General features: G+C 36.8%; 2 protein-coding genes across 2 annotated transcripts in view; one reads left to right on the top strand and one right to left on the bottom strand.

Annotated features, from left to right (window-relative positions):
* Positions 1 to 3,903, top strand: part of LOC103397408 (nuclear receptor ROR-beta-like) — a gene marked incomplete at its 5' end in the record, with an annotated part of 6,350 nt that extends 2,447 nt beyond the window's left edge. Inside the window, 4 exons of the mRNA XM_025053402.1 lie at positions 103 to 219; positions 303 to 413; positions 541 to 653; positions 950 to 3,903. Coding sequence (XP_024909170.1) covers positions 103 to 219; positions 303 to 413; positions 541 to 653; positions 950 to 1,114 — 506 coding nt within the window. The remainder of the gene's footprint in view (positions 1 to 102; positions 220 to 302; positions 414 to 540; positions 654 to 949) is intronic.
* Positions 3,904 to 5,102: 1,199 nt separating this feature from the next.
* Positions 5,103 to 17,613, bottom strand: LOC103397409 (zinc metalloproteinase-disintegrin-like batroxstatin-3). Its single transcript, XM_008335662.3, has 22 exons — positions 17,447 to 17,613; positions 14,967 to 15,058; positions 14,727 to 14,803; positions 13,679 to 13,757; positions 13,489 to 13,565; positions 12,788 to 12,977; positions 12,611 to 12,673; positions 11,701 to 11,772; positions 11,448 to 11,617; positions 11,220 to 11,301; positions 10,995 to 11,128; positions 10,665 to 10,842; positions 9,636 to 9,725; positions 9,159 to 9,354; positions 8,972 to 9,077; positions 8,471 to 8,627; positions 7,941 to 8,021; positions 7,550 to 7,643; positions 7,363 to 7,468; positions 6,941 to 7,028; positions 6,758 to 6,853; positions 5,103 to 6,253 (listed from the first exon to the last, which is right to left on the bottom strand). Exons 1-22 carry the CDS (start codon positions 17,511 to 17,513, stop codon positions 6,221 to 6,223), a joined length of 2,328 nt encoding a protein of 775 aa, XP_008333884.1. The 5' UTR covers positions 17,514 to 17,613; the 3' UTR covers positions 5,103 to 6,220.
* Positions 17,614 to 18,215: the final 602 nt, after the last annotated feature.

Genomic DNA, 18,215 nt, shown 5'->3' with positions numbered 1-18,215 from the left:
CCTGCTGAAGTCAGGTGAGACCAACCGTCCAGCACCACTCAGTCTGGACTTAGTCCATGGTTCAGTCTGGGCTTTTTTTTTTCTAAGTCTGGTTCTGGTTGATTCTTCCAGGTTGTTTGGAGGTGGTTTTAGTGCGGATGTGTCGGGCCTTTAATCCACTTAACAACACGGTGCTGTTTGAGGGAAAGTATGGAGGAATGCAGATGTTCAAAGCTCTAGGTGAGACTTAACAACATTAAGGTGAAAATCAACAGATTTTTTTTACATGCCAATGAAAATGTATTCCCTCTGTTTCCTCAAAGGTTGCGATGACTTGGTGAGTGCAGTCTTTGACTACGCCAAGAGTATGTGTTCACTGCAACTGACAGAGGAAGAAATCGCTCTCTTTTCAGCAGCTGTGCTCATTTCCACAGGTGAGTCTACATCACATCATGTGAATAATCAATATATTTAAAACACTTTGTAAAAAAACTATTTTCAACTTAAGAGCCACAACACTGTCTCAGAACTTTAACAGAACCACATATTGGCATCTTTCAGATCGTCCATGGCTGATGGAGCCTCGGAAAGTCCAGAAGCTCCAGGAGAAGATCTATTTTGCCCTGCAGCACATCATGCAGAAGAACCACATGGACGAAGATGCTCTGTCTAAGGTTAGCTAAGCATTAGTTCTTTAAAACAAAATAAATGTTATCAGGGAAATATTGCAGAAATAAAGCAACATTACATCTAAAACAACCTTACACCAAATATGACATATATATTATATATATTTGTGGGGGGTGTGCTCTAATTCAGGGGTGACCCCGCTAGTTTGGCTTAAGGGCTATTCAATGACCAATCTAAAGAGGTCTAACTATGAACGATGAAAATGTTAAATATAAATGTACTCTTTTAAACTCAACAAACTCAGTCTGATCTTGAACTCTGTTAATCTTGTGTCCGTCAGCTGATCAGCCGAATCCCGACATTGTCGGCACTGTGTACTCTTCACACTGAGGAGCTGCAGGCCTTTCAGCAGCTTCATCCAGAAACGGTCAATGTTCTCTTCCCACCACTGTACAAAGAACTGTTTAACCCAGACCCCAATTCCACCATGACCCTGACCAAGTGACCCACAACCCCAACACCGCCACGCCCCTGCCGAGATGAGCCCAAGCTCCAACTCTGCCATGACTGAGTGACAAACTGGCCCACAGACATATTTCTGCCATTACCTTTCCCAAGTGACGCACTCCCCTACTGCTGCCATGACCCTGGGCCAGGGTGAGCTTTACTCAAATGCTAATGTTGCGATGACGCTTCTCCCTATTACCCAGTGCATAAAAGTTGCCAGCAGCGGGACCAAGTGACCCACAATTCCAGTAAAGCCATGACCCTGTAGAAGTGACCCACACGAGCCACACCAATGCTGCCATGACCCCCTTCACGTGCAACAGTGGGGACCATGGAATCCAGACCACAATAGTGTCTAAAGATGGATAAATGCAACAGTAGGGATTCTGACTCCATGACGGAGTTGGTGACGTCTACTGAGCTCCGTCAACCTTGTGTCAGGCAGTGAGAATTTGTCTGACGCAAAGTCAGTCACTGCCAACAAGACCAGGAATGTCCAGCACTTATGTCCACCTGTTTCACAGATACAAGTGGAAGAATGTATATATAAAATTATACAACACACACACACACACACAGAGAAATTGAACAGACTCCGAGCCACGACCTGAACGTCGGTTCTCACCTTGACTGACTAGAAATGTACAGACTTTAAAAAAGACATTTGACGTCTTCAATCCTTTATGGAGATAACAATGAGGGAAGATTATTTGTTTTACTTTAAAAATAACTTTTTATTAAAACTGGAAAAAATGTCTTGGGGGCGGGAACTGTTGTAGAGAGTCCTTTAGTACAGAGCAGATTCCAGTATTAAGTTAGTCTTAATTTAAATATCCAGCTTAACTTTGTCCATGTGTTGTTTTTATTTTTAAAAAAATAATCATTCAATAGTTTGTGTACAGAATTTGTAAAGTCAAAACATTCTAAATGATTTGGGTTAGAGAGTGGGATTTGGCTGGATTGGGAGTTCTTACTCAAGCCTTGTCTGGATTTTGTTCGTACGTGAGTAAAGAGGCTGAAGTTTCTTTGTATTTATTAACTGTTAATGTAAAAAGAGAATATGAAGGACTTAAAACAGAAATAAGTGCTTAGTACTTTTCAGGCGGATGATTATCTATCTAAATATTCTATTTTGCAAAAAAAAAAAGGCTAACAATCATCTTTTTTCCATGTTGCAATAATTATGTCCAATAAAAAATGGACAGCTATTGAACAATCAGCTAATCAGAAACCAGGAGCCTGCAATAATACCCACCCTCTGAAACTAGTGGTGAATTTCTCATTTATTCTTTCATGTTGGTGCGATACTTGTTGTAAAAAAAACCCAGAATCTAATTTGAATTGAGACAAACTTGAACCTGGACAATCATTTTAGCATTATTCACAGTTTTTATACTCATCCTCATGTTACTATTTGCACAATCCAGTTTAGGGATGTAGACCACTCCGGACTGAAATTATGAAGGAAACATTTTTAAAAGGCCTCGGATGCTGTCGTTACCACTACCGTCCAGAAGAGGGCAGCATTTAAAAAACGATGCACTATATTTAGATGTTGTTAACTACTGAACCTCATCCCACAGTTGTACAAGTAGTGTAAGTGTGCGTATACTTCATACTTCAACCTTCAAATCGGTGACTGACATTTGTTTCACAGAAAATGTTTTATGATTTTTAGGCATCTTCCACATCAAAGTTAATACAAAAGTGAGTAATCTTGGTTAATATAACGATTAACTACTGGCCCACTGCTGCCTCATGTGGTCACTGTGGTGTATTTCTGTGGTCAGACATGAAACCACCCTGTAAATTCAATAACAGCTCATAAAGACCAAGAAGTTCTCATTAAAAAGCACTTAAAATTAGGAATTCTTCCCTGTGTTAATTACCTTTGATGTTAAATCGTTTTTTAAATAATATTTTTTCAACTCCAACACCAGACCTGAGAAAGGAAAAAGAGACAATCACTTAAAACCCAATGCACTAATTGCAGCAGAATCTCAGGGAGCAGCTTTTCTCGCTTTCATCTGAAGTGGGACCAACATTTTTGCAAATGAAAAACACAAATTATAATGTAACTTTTTAAATTGTTCAAATCTTTATCTGAAATGGAATCTGCCCAGACAAGGCTTTGATAAGTGTGTGTGTTTGTGTGCGTGTATGCATGTGTGTGTTTTAGTGTGACTTTGCTGTCCAAATGTCTTTTACGCTCCAGAATTTTAATAATGATATTTTGTTTATTGTAGCATGTAGAAAATGTTAACTAAATACATTTTCTAATTCTAATTCTGACCTTGTTTCATGTCCAGTCACGAGTTTAGTTGTTTATCTCCAGCGTCATTCATCGCTCCAGTTGTCAAACTTCTGTGGTGTCAGTTCTCGGAGACTGTTGTTGTGTTTACTGCCTAATGCTGCTTATTGTAAATGAAGTAATTTCAGAAGTAAAAATGTGAATCAAGCGCCATCTTAAAAAAAATAAGAGTGTCAGTGAATCCATGATTCATGATTGTTTTTATTCTTTCTTGTTTAGACTGTGAAACAGGGTGGAGACAGAGTTTATGATCATGTGACCAGTCTGTCAGTAAAAAACTGTAGCAAAAAAACAAAACAAAAAGTGACAGCAACTACTGCTGTCATGGTTTGCTTTGTAAGATTATTTTATATTTTATTATGATTAATAATTATTATTGTTGTTCTTACTCTGACTCCTATTCTATTACTATTAGACTCTTGTTGTTCTGTTCTATTTGCATGATGTTTCATTTATGTTGAAACAAGTTTCGGGGCTTCTTTGTTGTTTTTCTCTTCTAATGAAATATTTCTGGGGGGGGGGTAGGGTTTGTGGGAGGGGTTTATTAAAGTTAGTGGGAAAAAATCTAAACAATACAATCATTTCAAAGCAATTTTTGAAAGATTTTTTAAATAAAATGCTGTTATTTATGAACAATTGGTTTTGATTTACTTTTTCAAACACTACACTAACACTGGACAAAGTCAATATTACAGATTACTGGAACAGATTTGTGCAGATAGGTGTAACGTCATGACCGGTGGCAGGTCGGAGTTCTCATCTGTTGCTCTTTTTTGAATGTCACCTTTTCAAAAATAAACATTTTACTTACATTAATGTAAGAGTAATGTTCCTTTATCTTGTCACAGATATTGGAATGCCAGATTAAATATTTTTTTAGAATTGTTTTTAGCATTCTACACAGTGAATTACACAATAACAACCGGGATTCGATCTTTCCCAGGAGGTGAACCCTGGGGTTGCACACCAATGACAGAGACATTGTAATACCAAAGAGCCATGGTATTACTTACTTGCCAAATTAGAGCAACTTTGAGAATTTTATTTTTTTTAATTTGTCGGCAAATTCCGAATTTAGCATGTCAATTTGTCAATTGGTGAAAAATGAAACTTTTTTTCCAAAAATTGTCTTTAGAAAAGTTTTTTAGAAAAAGTTTTTAATTTAATTTGTTTTTGAAAAAAAAACTAAATTAACATGACATTTTTGGTCAGATGTGGAAAAACCATGTCTTTTTTTGCAAGCTCCACCCCCCAAAACCAAGTCGTATAGGGCGCCATTAATGGCGGGGTGTTGTTCAGCCATTCCAGGTGAGCACATTCATTCATTCTTTTGTTTTGTCTGTACAGCAACAGGAAAGTAGCAAGTCAAAAACACCAAAGTGAAATCACAAGTCACTGATGTTATAGCCCAAGTTGTTAGCCTAAGAGACTAGTTGTAAGTCTCTCTACTTTTTGTGAAGTCGAGTCCAAAGTCTTAAAAGTCTTCAAGTTCAAAGTCATCAAAGTCTGACTCAAGTTAAAGTCATGTGACTCGAGTTCACGCCTCACCTGATTTTGTGCTTTGTCACATTCGCCCCTTGCTGTAACATTTTAGTCACATCGCTCTTGTGCTTCCTCACAGTTGATAAAGTTGAGGCTGCTGCCCTGAAAACAAGAGCCCACTCATTTTTTCTTCTTTAGTACTTCTTTTATGTACATGAAGTGAAATGATTTTAACATCAGTTAAAAAACGTAAAAACTCTGCACATATTCTGGCATCAGAGATAAAATATATCTTGTATGCAGTAGCAGCTCGTGGACGACATGATATCAGTCGACTGCGATGAAAGGGATTCCATTCTATTCACAGCAGATAATGTGTCATTATACTTCCTCCACTTTATGACATTATACATAGAGAATGAAGAGGTGTTATTGTCCTCGTTCGACGGCTAAGAAATAATTACACACATTTGTTTGTAAGTTATTCGTTTCATATCTCAGACTATTTTTAAAACACAATTTAAACCTTTAATATAACTCAAAGTTCTAACCTAATAACAAATAATTAAATAACTAAAACTCTATCATATTAATGAATATATACATGTGCAGAGGAATATTTTAGTGATTAAAATGTTCACAATTTAAACAACTTTGTAGAAAATGTACCAAAACATACATGTGTATCAAATTCACTTTACTGCAGCTTTCGAACACAGTCGGACACAAATAATAGATTTACTTAACTTTTCTTTGTGAAATGAACTTTTTAACCTTTTTTATTAAACTTTAATTCATACAGACGAGCTCCTGCAAAAATTGATGCAGTAATTAAGAAGTTGAAAATATAAAAAAATTCTTACATCCATTCAGATATTTGTCATTCCTCACAACACAACAACATTTATGTCATCCAATCACGTGTACCGTTTTTGCTTTATAAATCAACAACTGTAACAAAAACAACAACAACAAAACAGAATAAAACAGTATGGCTCATATTCAGGACCAGAGCCGCAAACCACAACTTAGAAAATCACAGAAGAATAAAAGTGCATCAAAAAAATAAATGTTCAGTCCATGTACTTTACAGGCAGTGTGGAGCAATGCATGATGGGAATCTGTGGTCCCTCAACACACGTAAAAATAGACAATGGTGCAGACCACTGTCTGCATTTATAAAAAAATCTTCCTGAGAGCAGCCTCAGGTCCAGGCTAGTTGGACACAGGTTTGGAAGAAAATACACCCTGCACCCACCCTACAGGTGGAAGTGACATAATTGCCTACATCAAAGTTGACGTCATCAAAGCTCAGACCTTTGGTGGAGGGACTGGCCTCAGTGCCTGCACAAAGACAAATGGATGATTGAATAAACTTTGGCAAGAATAATAAAAAAAAAACAAGAGTAAAAAAAAAAGAAGTTTGACTTGAGGCTGACACTTCTCAGCTGATTTGATTTAGATGGACGAGAAATATTAAACAAATCCATGAATAAATCTAATTTTGTAATTGTCTTTGGTTCCTGTATGATGATTTGATGTACTAAGCCTTTTTATTTTCTTGCTTTTGCATTCTTTTTCTTATTTAGACATTAAAACGACTGTGTAGCTACTTTGGTTAGCCTATTTTTCAACGAATGTTTAGCTTTCTGTGAATCAAAAGTGTTTTTCAACACTGGGATATCTTCCACTTTTTAAGACAAGTTCTTGGCAAATTCTGGGCTGTTTTCATAGACACAGAAATAATATAGTAATTATTTAGTCCTGTCCAGAAACCTCCCATTCAGGTGTAGATTAAATTGGTAGATTGGTAAATCCTTGTTTGCTTCTAAAATCTCAATAAATTACCTGACGAGCAGCTATGTAGTTCTGACCCAGTGGTTTGGGTCGATTTCCTGCAGGAGGAGGTGGTGGAGGTGCTCCTTTGGGTTTTGCTTTTCCAGGCTGTAATTAAACGTTTATGGTTCATAAATGTAATGAACAGTCGTTGCAGCTAAAGCAGCTCAGTCTCTGTGCAGTAGATGGTGTTACCTGATGTGACACGAAGGCAGAAGGTGGTCCTACGTTCGGGCGCTGAATGGATCTTTCCACTGGAGCCTGTTTCCTCTGGGTACGTGATCTGGAAGAAATAATTTAATAAAATCCTTGTCGTCCTAAAAATTTGCTTTAACCAAGTGGTTCTAGGCACTATGTTGTTGAGTCTTGGTGTAAGCTAACCATTTACTGTAGCTAACTCTCCAGGTTTCTGATAGCTTTATTCTTTATTGTTTGGCAAACTTTTTCCCAAGCTTTACTATTGTGTTTTCAATAGATATTTATATATTTTTTTCTTTCGGTTAAATGTAACTTTAAATTGTATTCCAGCTTATGTATATTTATTTTGGGCATAATTCAAACAGTTATTTACAGTATGTAAATAGCCAGAAGAATCTCCAAAAGATTCTTATACTTACGTAGGCAACAAGGTTCCCTTCCGTTTTTTCCAGAGGAACCCCAGCACACCTGCTATGATTCCTACAAGTATGAGTATAACTGCTATAGAAACTGCAATCTTTGCTCCTGCAGGACACAAAACATGTATTTAGTTTGGAGGCATCAGTAAAGTTGTTTGAAATAAACCTGTTTACACGTTGTGGTTACCGGTAGAAAGAGAAGATAAATCTCCGTCCTTTGTGTTGCAGTAAGGAGGCATCCACCCAGGTTCACACTGACACTCGTCCCTGTGGTTACACACCTGAAAAAAAAGTTTGTAAATAAGGTCTGCAATTATAAGTAACAATTTTCAGATGAATAATCGCATCCTGGTCAAGTCAGATTCAGGTCAAGTCTGTACAGTCACCGTTCTAGGAACAGTGGAAATATTCGTGTTGATTCCCCACAGTTCCTGGTCAGTGGTAAAGTCAATGGCATGATGATTCTGTAAATTGGGAGTCAAGTTCCTTGGTCCATGTCTAATTATTTTGGGCCATGTTCTTTAGTCTTAAGGTGGACTTGTGCAAATGATCAAAAAACAGAGAAACTGCATACTCACAGCATGACCTGGACACTTTGCAGAACAATTAAAATTCCTGTAAGCTACGAGCAGATCCACACACTCGTTCTCACTGCAGACCTGGAAAAGTAGAAATGAGACATTTGTCGACAAAGTTTACAATGAAAAGGAACTCCCTTGTCTCAAGACACAAAGAAATCCATATAAATGTAAGTATGAAACCAAGGGAGTTAAACGGAAGAGTTCATGGAAACAGCAGATCATAGTGTTTTTCTTTTAAAGGAGAAAGAAATGTAAAGGAATATCAGTTTATGATATTGGAATTTATTATTGTTGTTATTTTTTATCACTAATCAAGAATACTGTCAACATTGTAATCCAGCAGCAGACAATCTGATTGATTTTTTTTTTCTGCAAGAGTGTTTTTCCTTTTTCAGGAATAAAATCACGATATTTCTAATCAATATTTTAAAAAGTGCCTACAATGGTGTTTGTTCCATGGCTGAAAAGAAAATATATGTACAGTAGAAAATAAAGACCTAGACATAGAGACACACGCTGCTCATTACCTTTCCATCCCCGCACTTTGTCCCAGTGTCCACCTGACCGTGGTCTTTGGTGTGGTCCTCAAAAAAGGCGGCCTTGCAGTTGTCCACTCTGACCATGCGGCCGTAGTTCGGATTGTCTTGACCATGGTGACAGAAGAGTTTCCCACAAAACTTGTCTCTAGAGGAGACAAAAATAGTTTCTTAGTTTTAGGTTTTTAGATATTTTGGGCTCTTGCTGATTACTCTGCTATTAGTTGCTTGTTAGCTATTTGGCTAATTTTATACAATTAAACAGCAGTATTTATATATTCAAATTTTCACTCTTGGGCTTTATTTTAAGCCAATTTGACAATTTTTAAGCAATTTCTGACCTGTTTCTGGACTGAGTTCAAGGATATTGTGGCTTAATATTGATTTAATACTGTTTTTGTTTTTTAAATCAAGCTGTGACTCTAACCCTTTATACATTTTCTCGGTTTACCTCAAACTTTTCTATTTATTTTCTAAGCCACTGTGACTCACTTCTGTTGACAGGGGATGTACTGGTCTTTTGAAGGACGTTTGCAGAAGGCGAAGTAGCTTCCTCTGGTGTTATAGTTGTAACATTGTGCTCTGGCCTCTATAGCACCTGAAGACAACGACGAGAGTTAGAGAACCAAACTCTTTTATATAAATTTTCGAATTGACATAATAAACTGAAAACACTAACTTGCTCCATAAAGTTTAACACACTGGTCTGGCCTCTGTGGACACTGGCCGTTGTAGCAGTAACCGTGGTCTTCATTACAAGGGAATCCATTCACAGCAAACACATCTTCAGGGCAGACGTTGGTCTTCCCATCACAGTACTCGGCCAAATCACACTCATCCTGTTTCGTGCGACATTCCCTGGAGCGAGGCAGGATCTTTGTGTGGAGGCGGGAGACACAGTCATTCATATTAAATTCATATTAAATGAACATTTTTATCATTGTTAATGTTGTATCTTTGTGTAATTAGATTTTTTGTTTAACATCTCATATAAAACAATATTTATTTTAGATAAAAAAAAAGACAAATTCATTGATGATTTTTTTTTCCCCTAAAATAATTAATCAAACGGCCAGCAGATGGCTGTAGTGGGTCATAAACCGGGATTCGAGTTTCAGAAAACTGATAGGAACGGGTACCGCTGAGTCTGACTCACCTTACAGTCCTCACAACATTCTCCCTCTGCACACTGTGCACCATCGTTAAGTGAACACGTGGTGGCGTTGCAACAAGGATTGGTACATTCCTGTAAAGACAGACCACAGAGATTAAATCTAAGATATAAATAAAATAATCTGGGAATGATGCACAGATTAAGCAAATTCTTTCAAAGGAGGATTAGATTTCATGACGATCCATCATACTGTTTACTTAAATAACATAGTAGGTAAAAGCCAAAGGAAGAAACAAATTCCAACCTATACCTAGTATCATAGTATATTATATTGTTGACATTGTATTGTGACACGTTTCACAATGTACATGCATTATATATATGTACAGATGGTGTATATGTTCATCACATCATGTATGTATGAATGTGATAATAACACAGTAACATGCCCATTCCTAAAAAGTCACTTCAACTAAATTTTAATTTGACTTAGAAATAGGTCAACTTCAATTAAAACAGCAAAGACCTTTCAATGTGGACGTCCACAGACATTTTAGGGTTAGGATTACTGTTGGACTTTTTGAAGTAGTAACAATAAATAGTCAATAGTCATAGTCCTGACATCTGTGATCAGCTCTGTGTTCATGAAAATATTGTTTTGTTCATCTTCTTTGGAAAAGCTTGGCCAGAGGCAGCTGAAAGTACCAGCAGAAACTTGTCTGAGCAGGTCCAAGTTCCTGCAACATCTCACTGGAATGCACCTCAGTTATCAGCAGCACCTTCTCTTCTTAAATATTCTATCAAACATCATCACTTGTGTCAGTGTGTAGTATGTCATACATATGATATCATGTGTGCAAGCAGCAGATTATACTGCAGTTTCCATTGTACAATAAAGGTGTCCAGTAAATAGCATTAAATTGATAGTAGTACAATGTGCAGGTTCACAAACATCCATAAGAAGTTCAAGGGTTTCTGTTCTTAAATTAGCGGCGCCATCTGTCTGTGTCAGCATGTCTAGATGCTAACAGATCAGACCAAACCAGGAAGCCGTAAGTTTGACTCTTTTACCTGCACTGTTCCACAGTCACACTGCTCTCCTGCCTCCACAAAGCCATTCCCGCAGACAGGGGGCGCCACCATGCTTTTGTAGTTAGGTCTGTCCAGCATGCAGTCAGGTCTGCGGCCCAGTAGGTACTTTTCGTAGTTGATGCTGCTGCAGCTGCTGAAATACCGAGGTATGTTCCAGCTAAAGGAGGAGTAAAACCAGGCAGCCATTAAATATATCTCTATATATCACTGGCAGTGACTGCTAAAGACCGAGCTAATATGCTAATACTGTGTGTTAAATTAGGCAGAGCCCAAATGTAGTTAGGGATTTTTGTATGCCCAGTTTCCCACCTGAGGGCTGCAGCCATGATGCAGCTTTCACCGGCACAGCTGCAGGCACTAGAGTCGTCATGGTCCATGCCCAGGTTGTGGCCCATCTCATGGGCCAGTGTGGCTCCCACTGCAATGGCACGGTCATTGTGATCCTGAGAGGCAAAATGAGACATACGGTATATTAATCTGATAAAGGAGTAGTGCTGTGTTCTACTTTAATGTTAACCTGGTAATGTTCCTCACCTGTACTACACCAACAGAATGACCTGAACAAAGAGTTCCGATAAAAGCCAGTCCCACGGTCGAGCCTTCAAAATCAATTCCACTGTGGAAACAAAGAAGACCTAGATGAAGTTATGTCCATTATGTCCTAGTCGGTTTCCAGGTCATAGCATGCTGTAACTTTATTTTTATGCTCTTTTTTCTCTTACTTTTGTATTGTTTGTTTATATAGAACCTTTTAAGACAAACCTGATCAGATGAGCATTGTCGTGTTTCGTCCTCTTTACCAGCTCAGAGTTCCTCCACTTCATGAAGGCGTCCAGGTTAGCTCCAGCTGGAGGAGTCACTGCGATCTGGTCACCGTTGGACCAGATCTCCAGTCCCACCAGGGCGATGAAGGTCCTCAGGGGTTTATAGGCCTGCTCACAGCCACAGCATTAGCAGTTGATAAGCAGAAACAGGAAACACTTGATTTCCCTAACTGTAGCAACGTAACACTCACCATGTTGACAAAGTTGACAACTTCAAAAATCCTCTTCCTCAGTTTGTTCTTATCCTCATTCATCTTCCTGTACTGAAAAGTCACAGTGTTTTTGTTAGAGCAGCTGATTGATGACGAACATGTGGTCAAGTTATTCATTTATGTGGTTTTTTGTGCTTTATACCAACGTACTGTATTATAGTAAATCTTTATATTTAACCATTTCAACTCATTTTTGACCTGTTGTTGATTTTGTTAGACAATATTTTATATTTTAGAATTTTAAACTAATGTTTAATTCATTTGGTATTCATTAAGATTTAGTTTCTGTAACTTTTGGTACGTTTTAGGTTAACCTAATATTTAGCTCTATTTTGTTTATGCATTTTCTACATTCTGCCCAGTCATTTAGCTAAGGGCTAGGAGTTTTTATTCTATGTGTTAAGGGCATAATTTAGCTTCAAATTACTGTATATTATATACGTAATCATTATCAGTTGTCTTAGCTACTTAGCTTTTTCTAGCTAACTTGTAGTAATCTTTTGAGATTCTTCAGCTATTCATTGTTTTTGGCTTTGTTCTTTTTGGATTGTTTACAATTGTTGCTTAATCATCATCTACTGTTTTGGCAACTTGTTTTGCTTTCATATTCAATTATTAGTTAGCATATTGAAATATTTTTTCATTTACTTTTACTTTATTCTATTTTGCTAAGCTATTTTGCCTTCTTGGCCATCAATTTAGCTGTTTTAACTAGCATACAGTTTAGCTAAAGTTCGGGGCTTTTGCTGCCTAAGTATCACTTTTTAAAACCTTTTTTAGTTACTTTGAATGTACTGAGACATGAAATACCAACTAAAGGAACTGCTTTGTTTTACCACAAATCTCTGTCAATACCTGACCCTAATTTTAATGTGTTTTTGTGTTTTACCTCACGATTATCAGCAACAAGAAAGAGTTCGAGGTATTTCTGCTGCTGGACAATTGTTATTCCCTAAAAGAAAAGAGGACAAAGTTACCATTAGTCAATAATGGTTAATGTTTGTCTCTATAAACCCAGAACAAATAAATGTTCTGTTGAACCAGGCCGTGGTTGCCATGTTGTTACCCCTGATCTTGAGCGGCTGTGGCTGGTTGGTGGTTCAAAGTCGTCACTCCAGGTGGTGTTGGTGACACCGCAAACTGCAGGGCTGATTTCTTTCTCATTCTCATTGATTGCAGTTACAGCGTGATCACCCTCATCGTTTGCGGTCAGCGGTTCAATCAGATATCTCTGAGCAGATGTCCTGAAGTAGCCCCTGAACCAAGGACACAGCCACATTCAGGGTCAAGGTGACAATTTATAACAAAATTTAAAAAATTTAAAAAACAGTTTCAGTCAGAATTTGAATCTAAATATGGGTTTGATTATTAGTTGTTAACGAAAATAAAAAGGTCTTGAATCAAACTTCAAAAAAATCAGACTCTTGGGACTTTTACAGTTCCTTTGAAGAAAATATTTGGAAACTCAACTTTGACTTAAAGAATTAATTATGTTGTCTTTGTTAGCACAGAAATGGCAGAAATTAGCTAGAAAAATGTAAGAAGATACATAAGGCTGGAATGCCTTTAAAATGTATATGGTATACTGATGTCAATCAAAGTTAGTAGTTAGTTAATTCAATAATTAAAAATATAATCACAAGAATTTAAGGATTAAAATTAAATTCACAGTGTGAGTCTTACAGCCTAAAACAATGAACTGTTACTGTAGAAAAACATGACTAAGAGTTTGCTCTTAAACAACAGCTGAACTCCCTGAAGCCTCACCTCAGTCCGTCACAGGTGCTGATGCTCACAGACGACTTGCTGTCATTCACGATCTTTCCTTGATAGTAGCAGTGATCCTGGGACAGACGCCTCAGTTACATTTTCAACACGTAAAATGGTCTTTATAAAAATATAACAATGTGTTTTTTAATGGATGTGAAACATTAGCTAAAATACATGACACACTTACAATGTCATCAGGAGTCGTGGTGACTCGAGTCCCATCTTCCAAGTAGTGAGTTTCTGAGTAGTCATTGGTGACTAATTCACTGATGATAAAAAGATGACAAGTTTATAACACAGTTATTGTAATAAGAGCATGTAGAAATGAAGAAGTAAAATGAAGAGGGGAATTACATTAAGAATTTATTTGTTTTTTTCATGTTGAAATCTGTCTGGTCAGGCCTCAGCTGTGCCACAATGTTTTAGAAACATTACTGAAAATCTTAACATCTGTTTTATCAGTTATAAACATCAAAACTCAAAGCTACGATGATGTTTCCTACAAATACACAAAAGTATTCAATGACATGAAATGACAGTGTACTTATTACAACAACTACTTTTTGTTTAATTGGCAAAAGAAAATTCACTAAATTTCATTTTGCACAAATGCAAATTTGTATGCATGCTCAGAGGACATTTAACTGTTTATTTATTGTTATTATGACAAGGTCTTACATACTGTATGCCAAGATATTGTGCCGGTGCAGTTCAAAACAATTAACGGTTAGCCTAGATAGTTAAAAAATGACCAGAAAATTAAAAAAAAAAAAAAAAAAAAACATCTGAGGAAAATTAAATTAACAAAAAAGCCAAAGATAAAATGTTGCCACTGTAGCTCAAGTTAGACCATAACTAGCTCTTTGGTGATAAAATGTCGAGCCGAGTCAGTCAATTAATTATTAAATATGAAGTTCAAAGGTAGCTAAAAACAAACAGAAAAGCTACTAGATAAACAATACACTGAATACATAGATAATGGTATGCTGGAGCTTGGTCATGAGCTACCAGAAAGCAAAGAGATTGTTAAAACTTTATATAAATGAATCCACATGATCCTAGAAGCCAAAACATTCCCTCCACCTCTTTGTCTGTTGACGTTTGGCCATAAATTATTACTGAGCAAAAATTTTAAAATGACCAAGACTGGTTTATGTACACTGTTGTTTAAAAGAAAAACACCTACATTTAATTCACATGTTAATTTTGTAATTGATATTTATCAATAAACTTACTCATTTCTTTCCAGATGCATTTCCATGTGTTCTCCTCTCACGGTCATCCCATACTTTATTATATCTGGCCTCAGGTTCTGTTTGTGGTGAAGAGAAAAACAAAAAACAAAAACTATTAAAAATTCTGCATATATAAATAATACACACTGATTATAATGTTATTTTCACAACATATATAACAATAACATTTCCTGTCTTTGGAACTGATTTGTAAATAAACAGAGAAGCAACAGGCTTTACCCCTGCACTCCGTCTTCTGACTGTGTGAAGTCGGATCGGTCGAACCACCTCATAGTCCTTAGCTTCCTCAAATTTATGGCTTCCGTGGCTCTCTGTGAGAAGACACACACACACACACGCACACACACACACACATATTAATGACTTAATTATAGGACAATAAGGAAACATTAATAATACTCTGGTAAAATGTTAAATCACATTATTGACAGATATAAGTTCAAATATAATTCTTGATTACATTTGAACTTGGTCTGTTACTTTTAAAGTACTTATTAAGTTATTTCTACAAAGAAAATCTATATATCAGTCAGGAATATTGATATATCTGTGTATATATACTTGTATACGTGTATACCTCTCTTACCCCCCAAATTTCCCCAAAATATGATAATAATAACAATCAGAATAATAATTAATAATATTATTTTTAACATTTTGTTTGCAGTGCAGTCAGAAACATGAATGTTACTTCTTTGTACTTTTTCTCATTTGTCACTTGTTGATCAATGATGGTTTCTTCACACATTACAAACCAAGGAACACGTCGTCCTGTTTTCTCCTCATTTGAACCGGATGTTGTCTCACCAAAAGTGACCAAAGTGTGTACTTCCTCCTTTAAAAGGAGATGACTCAGATAACCATGACTGCCACTGAGTCACCGGTGTGTGACGTGTGAAAAAAAACACACACACCTGAGAGTGTGTGACGTTGGTTATGAGCCAAAGTTCAACTGTGTTTTTTTAATATTAGCTGCAAAGATGAGAATCCAACTTATCTTGTTTGTGAATGTGTTAGAGATTTCAGTGTCAGTCACCTGTGTGCAGTAGGTGACTGACACTTGTTTATATATATATATAAACATGTGTCCACACATTACTCAGGAGCTTGTTTTGGAATCTGTGGATTCTTCCTCTTAAATTGTTTTCAGTTCCTTCAGTTACCAGCAGTTTATATTATTATTATTATACTGTTAGCAGATGGATGGTGGTGTTGGGTTGTTTTTTTGTTTTGTTTTTTAAGATGCGTAGCAAACTGCTCAAACGGCTCTACTGAGCATGTTACAGGCCAACAATATTACCCAGAACCTCATGGCCACGGAGCCACGGCAACAATTGTTTAGATATCCCTTAAAGACTCTAGTACACAGTACTTCTGCATTCCATTGTTAAATTGCTAAACAAGAACCATCACAATAATGTTCAAACCAATTACTTTATTTTTTAATACAATATTATTCAAATGACTAGTGTGTTTCTCTTTTTTGCTTGTTTGTTTTATCTTGGTCTGTATTTTGACATTGGTTATAACAGTTCTAATAAAATAATAATACAAATGTTGTGAAAACAAGGCATTCTTTTAGATAAGCCTTACTTGTTAAAATGATTAACTTGTTAAGACATTATTTAATTGAAATTACAAGATTGGACCCAGTTATGAGGGTGGGTGAACAGAATGCATATTGATGAATAAAACACTTTTAGTTAAATTATTAAGTTGAAACCACTAGTGAACAGAATGCTCATAATCGAGTTCACTTTATTGTAAACCTGCACAGCTAAGTTGGAACAACAATAACTGTACAGTCATGTTAACTCACAGAAGACAATTCAAGGCTTAACGGAACTTAAAATAATGATTCAAATAAACTTGAAATTATGAGGCAGCTGGTTAACTTGTGATTTTAAGTTAGTCATTCTTCTGAAGACACTGCACTATTTCAACTAACTTCCTATGACATCATTTTTCAATCAAACTTCATTTTGTCCACCTGTTACAAAGTTCTTGTGTTACTTCTGCTACTTACAGAGAATTGTTCTGCTAACTTGCTAAGCTAAAGGTGCCCTATTAAAGACCTTTCTGGCTTTTACACTTAATATTGGCTTTTTTTGTGTTTGTTTTTGCTAAATTTCAGTTCTGGCAAAACTGTACTTTACTTTTTTTGTGATTTTCTTAACCTTCTAGGTAACTTTAAGCAAATATATACTTCTTTTACCTCAACACATTTTTCAAAGTGAGATGTCCTCTGTCAGAAATTGCGTAAAACATTTTGGGTCAAAAACTAGCTTATCTCTGAAACTAAACTTTGACATAATTTGAAAATCCTATTCCCGATGTTTGTCATTTAGCTTTTAGCTTCTACATCATTTGGAAGCAGCAACGGCCTTAAAATAAATCACTGTTCATATAGAAAGAACGATCACATTCACTTTCAGGTCATAACTGTAGACCTTTTCACCTGAGTTCATGTCAACACAGCTGAGAGTTTTTCAGGCAAAAACTGGTTTAATTATTGTCTATACAACAACAGTAGTTATATAATAATGAAACAGTATCTCAATAAAAACCAGTCCAGTAAGGTAAGACATTAAAATCTACGCCGACAGCAGATAAAAAGTGCTGTGAATGAAAGGACAGGCTTTAGTTATTAATTAGCCTTGATGTGCTCAGTGCAGGTAACAGTATCCACACTGTCTTACCTGAGGGGGCGCAGCAGGCCATCAGGAGGAGCATCCATAATAGAATCCGAGTCATTGTCCGAGTCATTGTCCCAGTGCAGACAGTAGCTGTAGAGACAGAGCAGAGCGCTGCCGTCTCTGATCAGTCTTTAATGCTGCCTGCCTTCACCTGCACCCTTTCTGTTCAGGCTGGGCCACACCCCCTCTAGCCCCACTCACAGACATTTCCTCATTGACAACAGAAAAAAAAAATTGCACCACAACCGGCCTGAGCACGCCCCTGCTGAATTGCAAAAATGCAGGAAGTACAGTGCACACAGCTCAGTCTGCAGGCCCAGCTGCTCAGTACATGCATCCAGCCAATCAGTAGCCAACAGTATCCTCTTACAGACCCCACGCTGTTATCCACTCAATTTTCGACAAGGAAGTGAGGTTCAATTTCTGACGGCAGAATTAATCCTGCAACATATTTGGAGGATGAAACTTCTGCTGCTGCTGCAGCAACTTTGACTCACCGTGACATGTTGACAGAACCGAAACCCACAGACGAGATGGACAGTGACACTTAGTCCCGTGGAAACAGAAAAGAAACATACAACAATATGTATGTTGTAGATAAAAAGATGTTGTTTAACATCATTTTTTATATATTTAGCATACAATAGGTAAGGCTAAAAAAACAAGAAAATGAGTTGTGAACTTTGACCAGAGGTCATTTTAAAAAATATGTTTCAGCTCAATTCCACAAATGCCTAAAGTTAACCTGAAACGTACAGGACGACCATGGATA

This window comes from Cynoglossus semilaevis, chromosome Z (genome assembly GCF_000523025.1).
Source record: "Cynoglossus semilaevis isolate Cse_v1.0 chromosome Z, Cse_v1.0, whole genome shotgun sequence".
Lineage (NCBI taxonomy): Eukaryota > Metazoa > Chordata > Actinopteri > Pleuronectiformes > Cynoglossidae > Cynoglossus > Cynoglossus semilaevis.
Note: the sequence above shows the minus strand (reverse complement) of the source record. Positions and strands in the feature narration are given on the sequence as shown.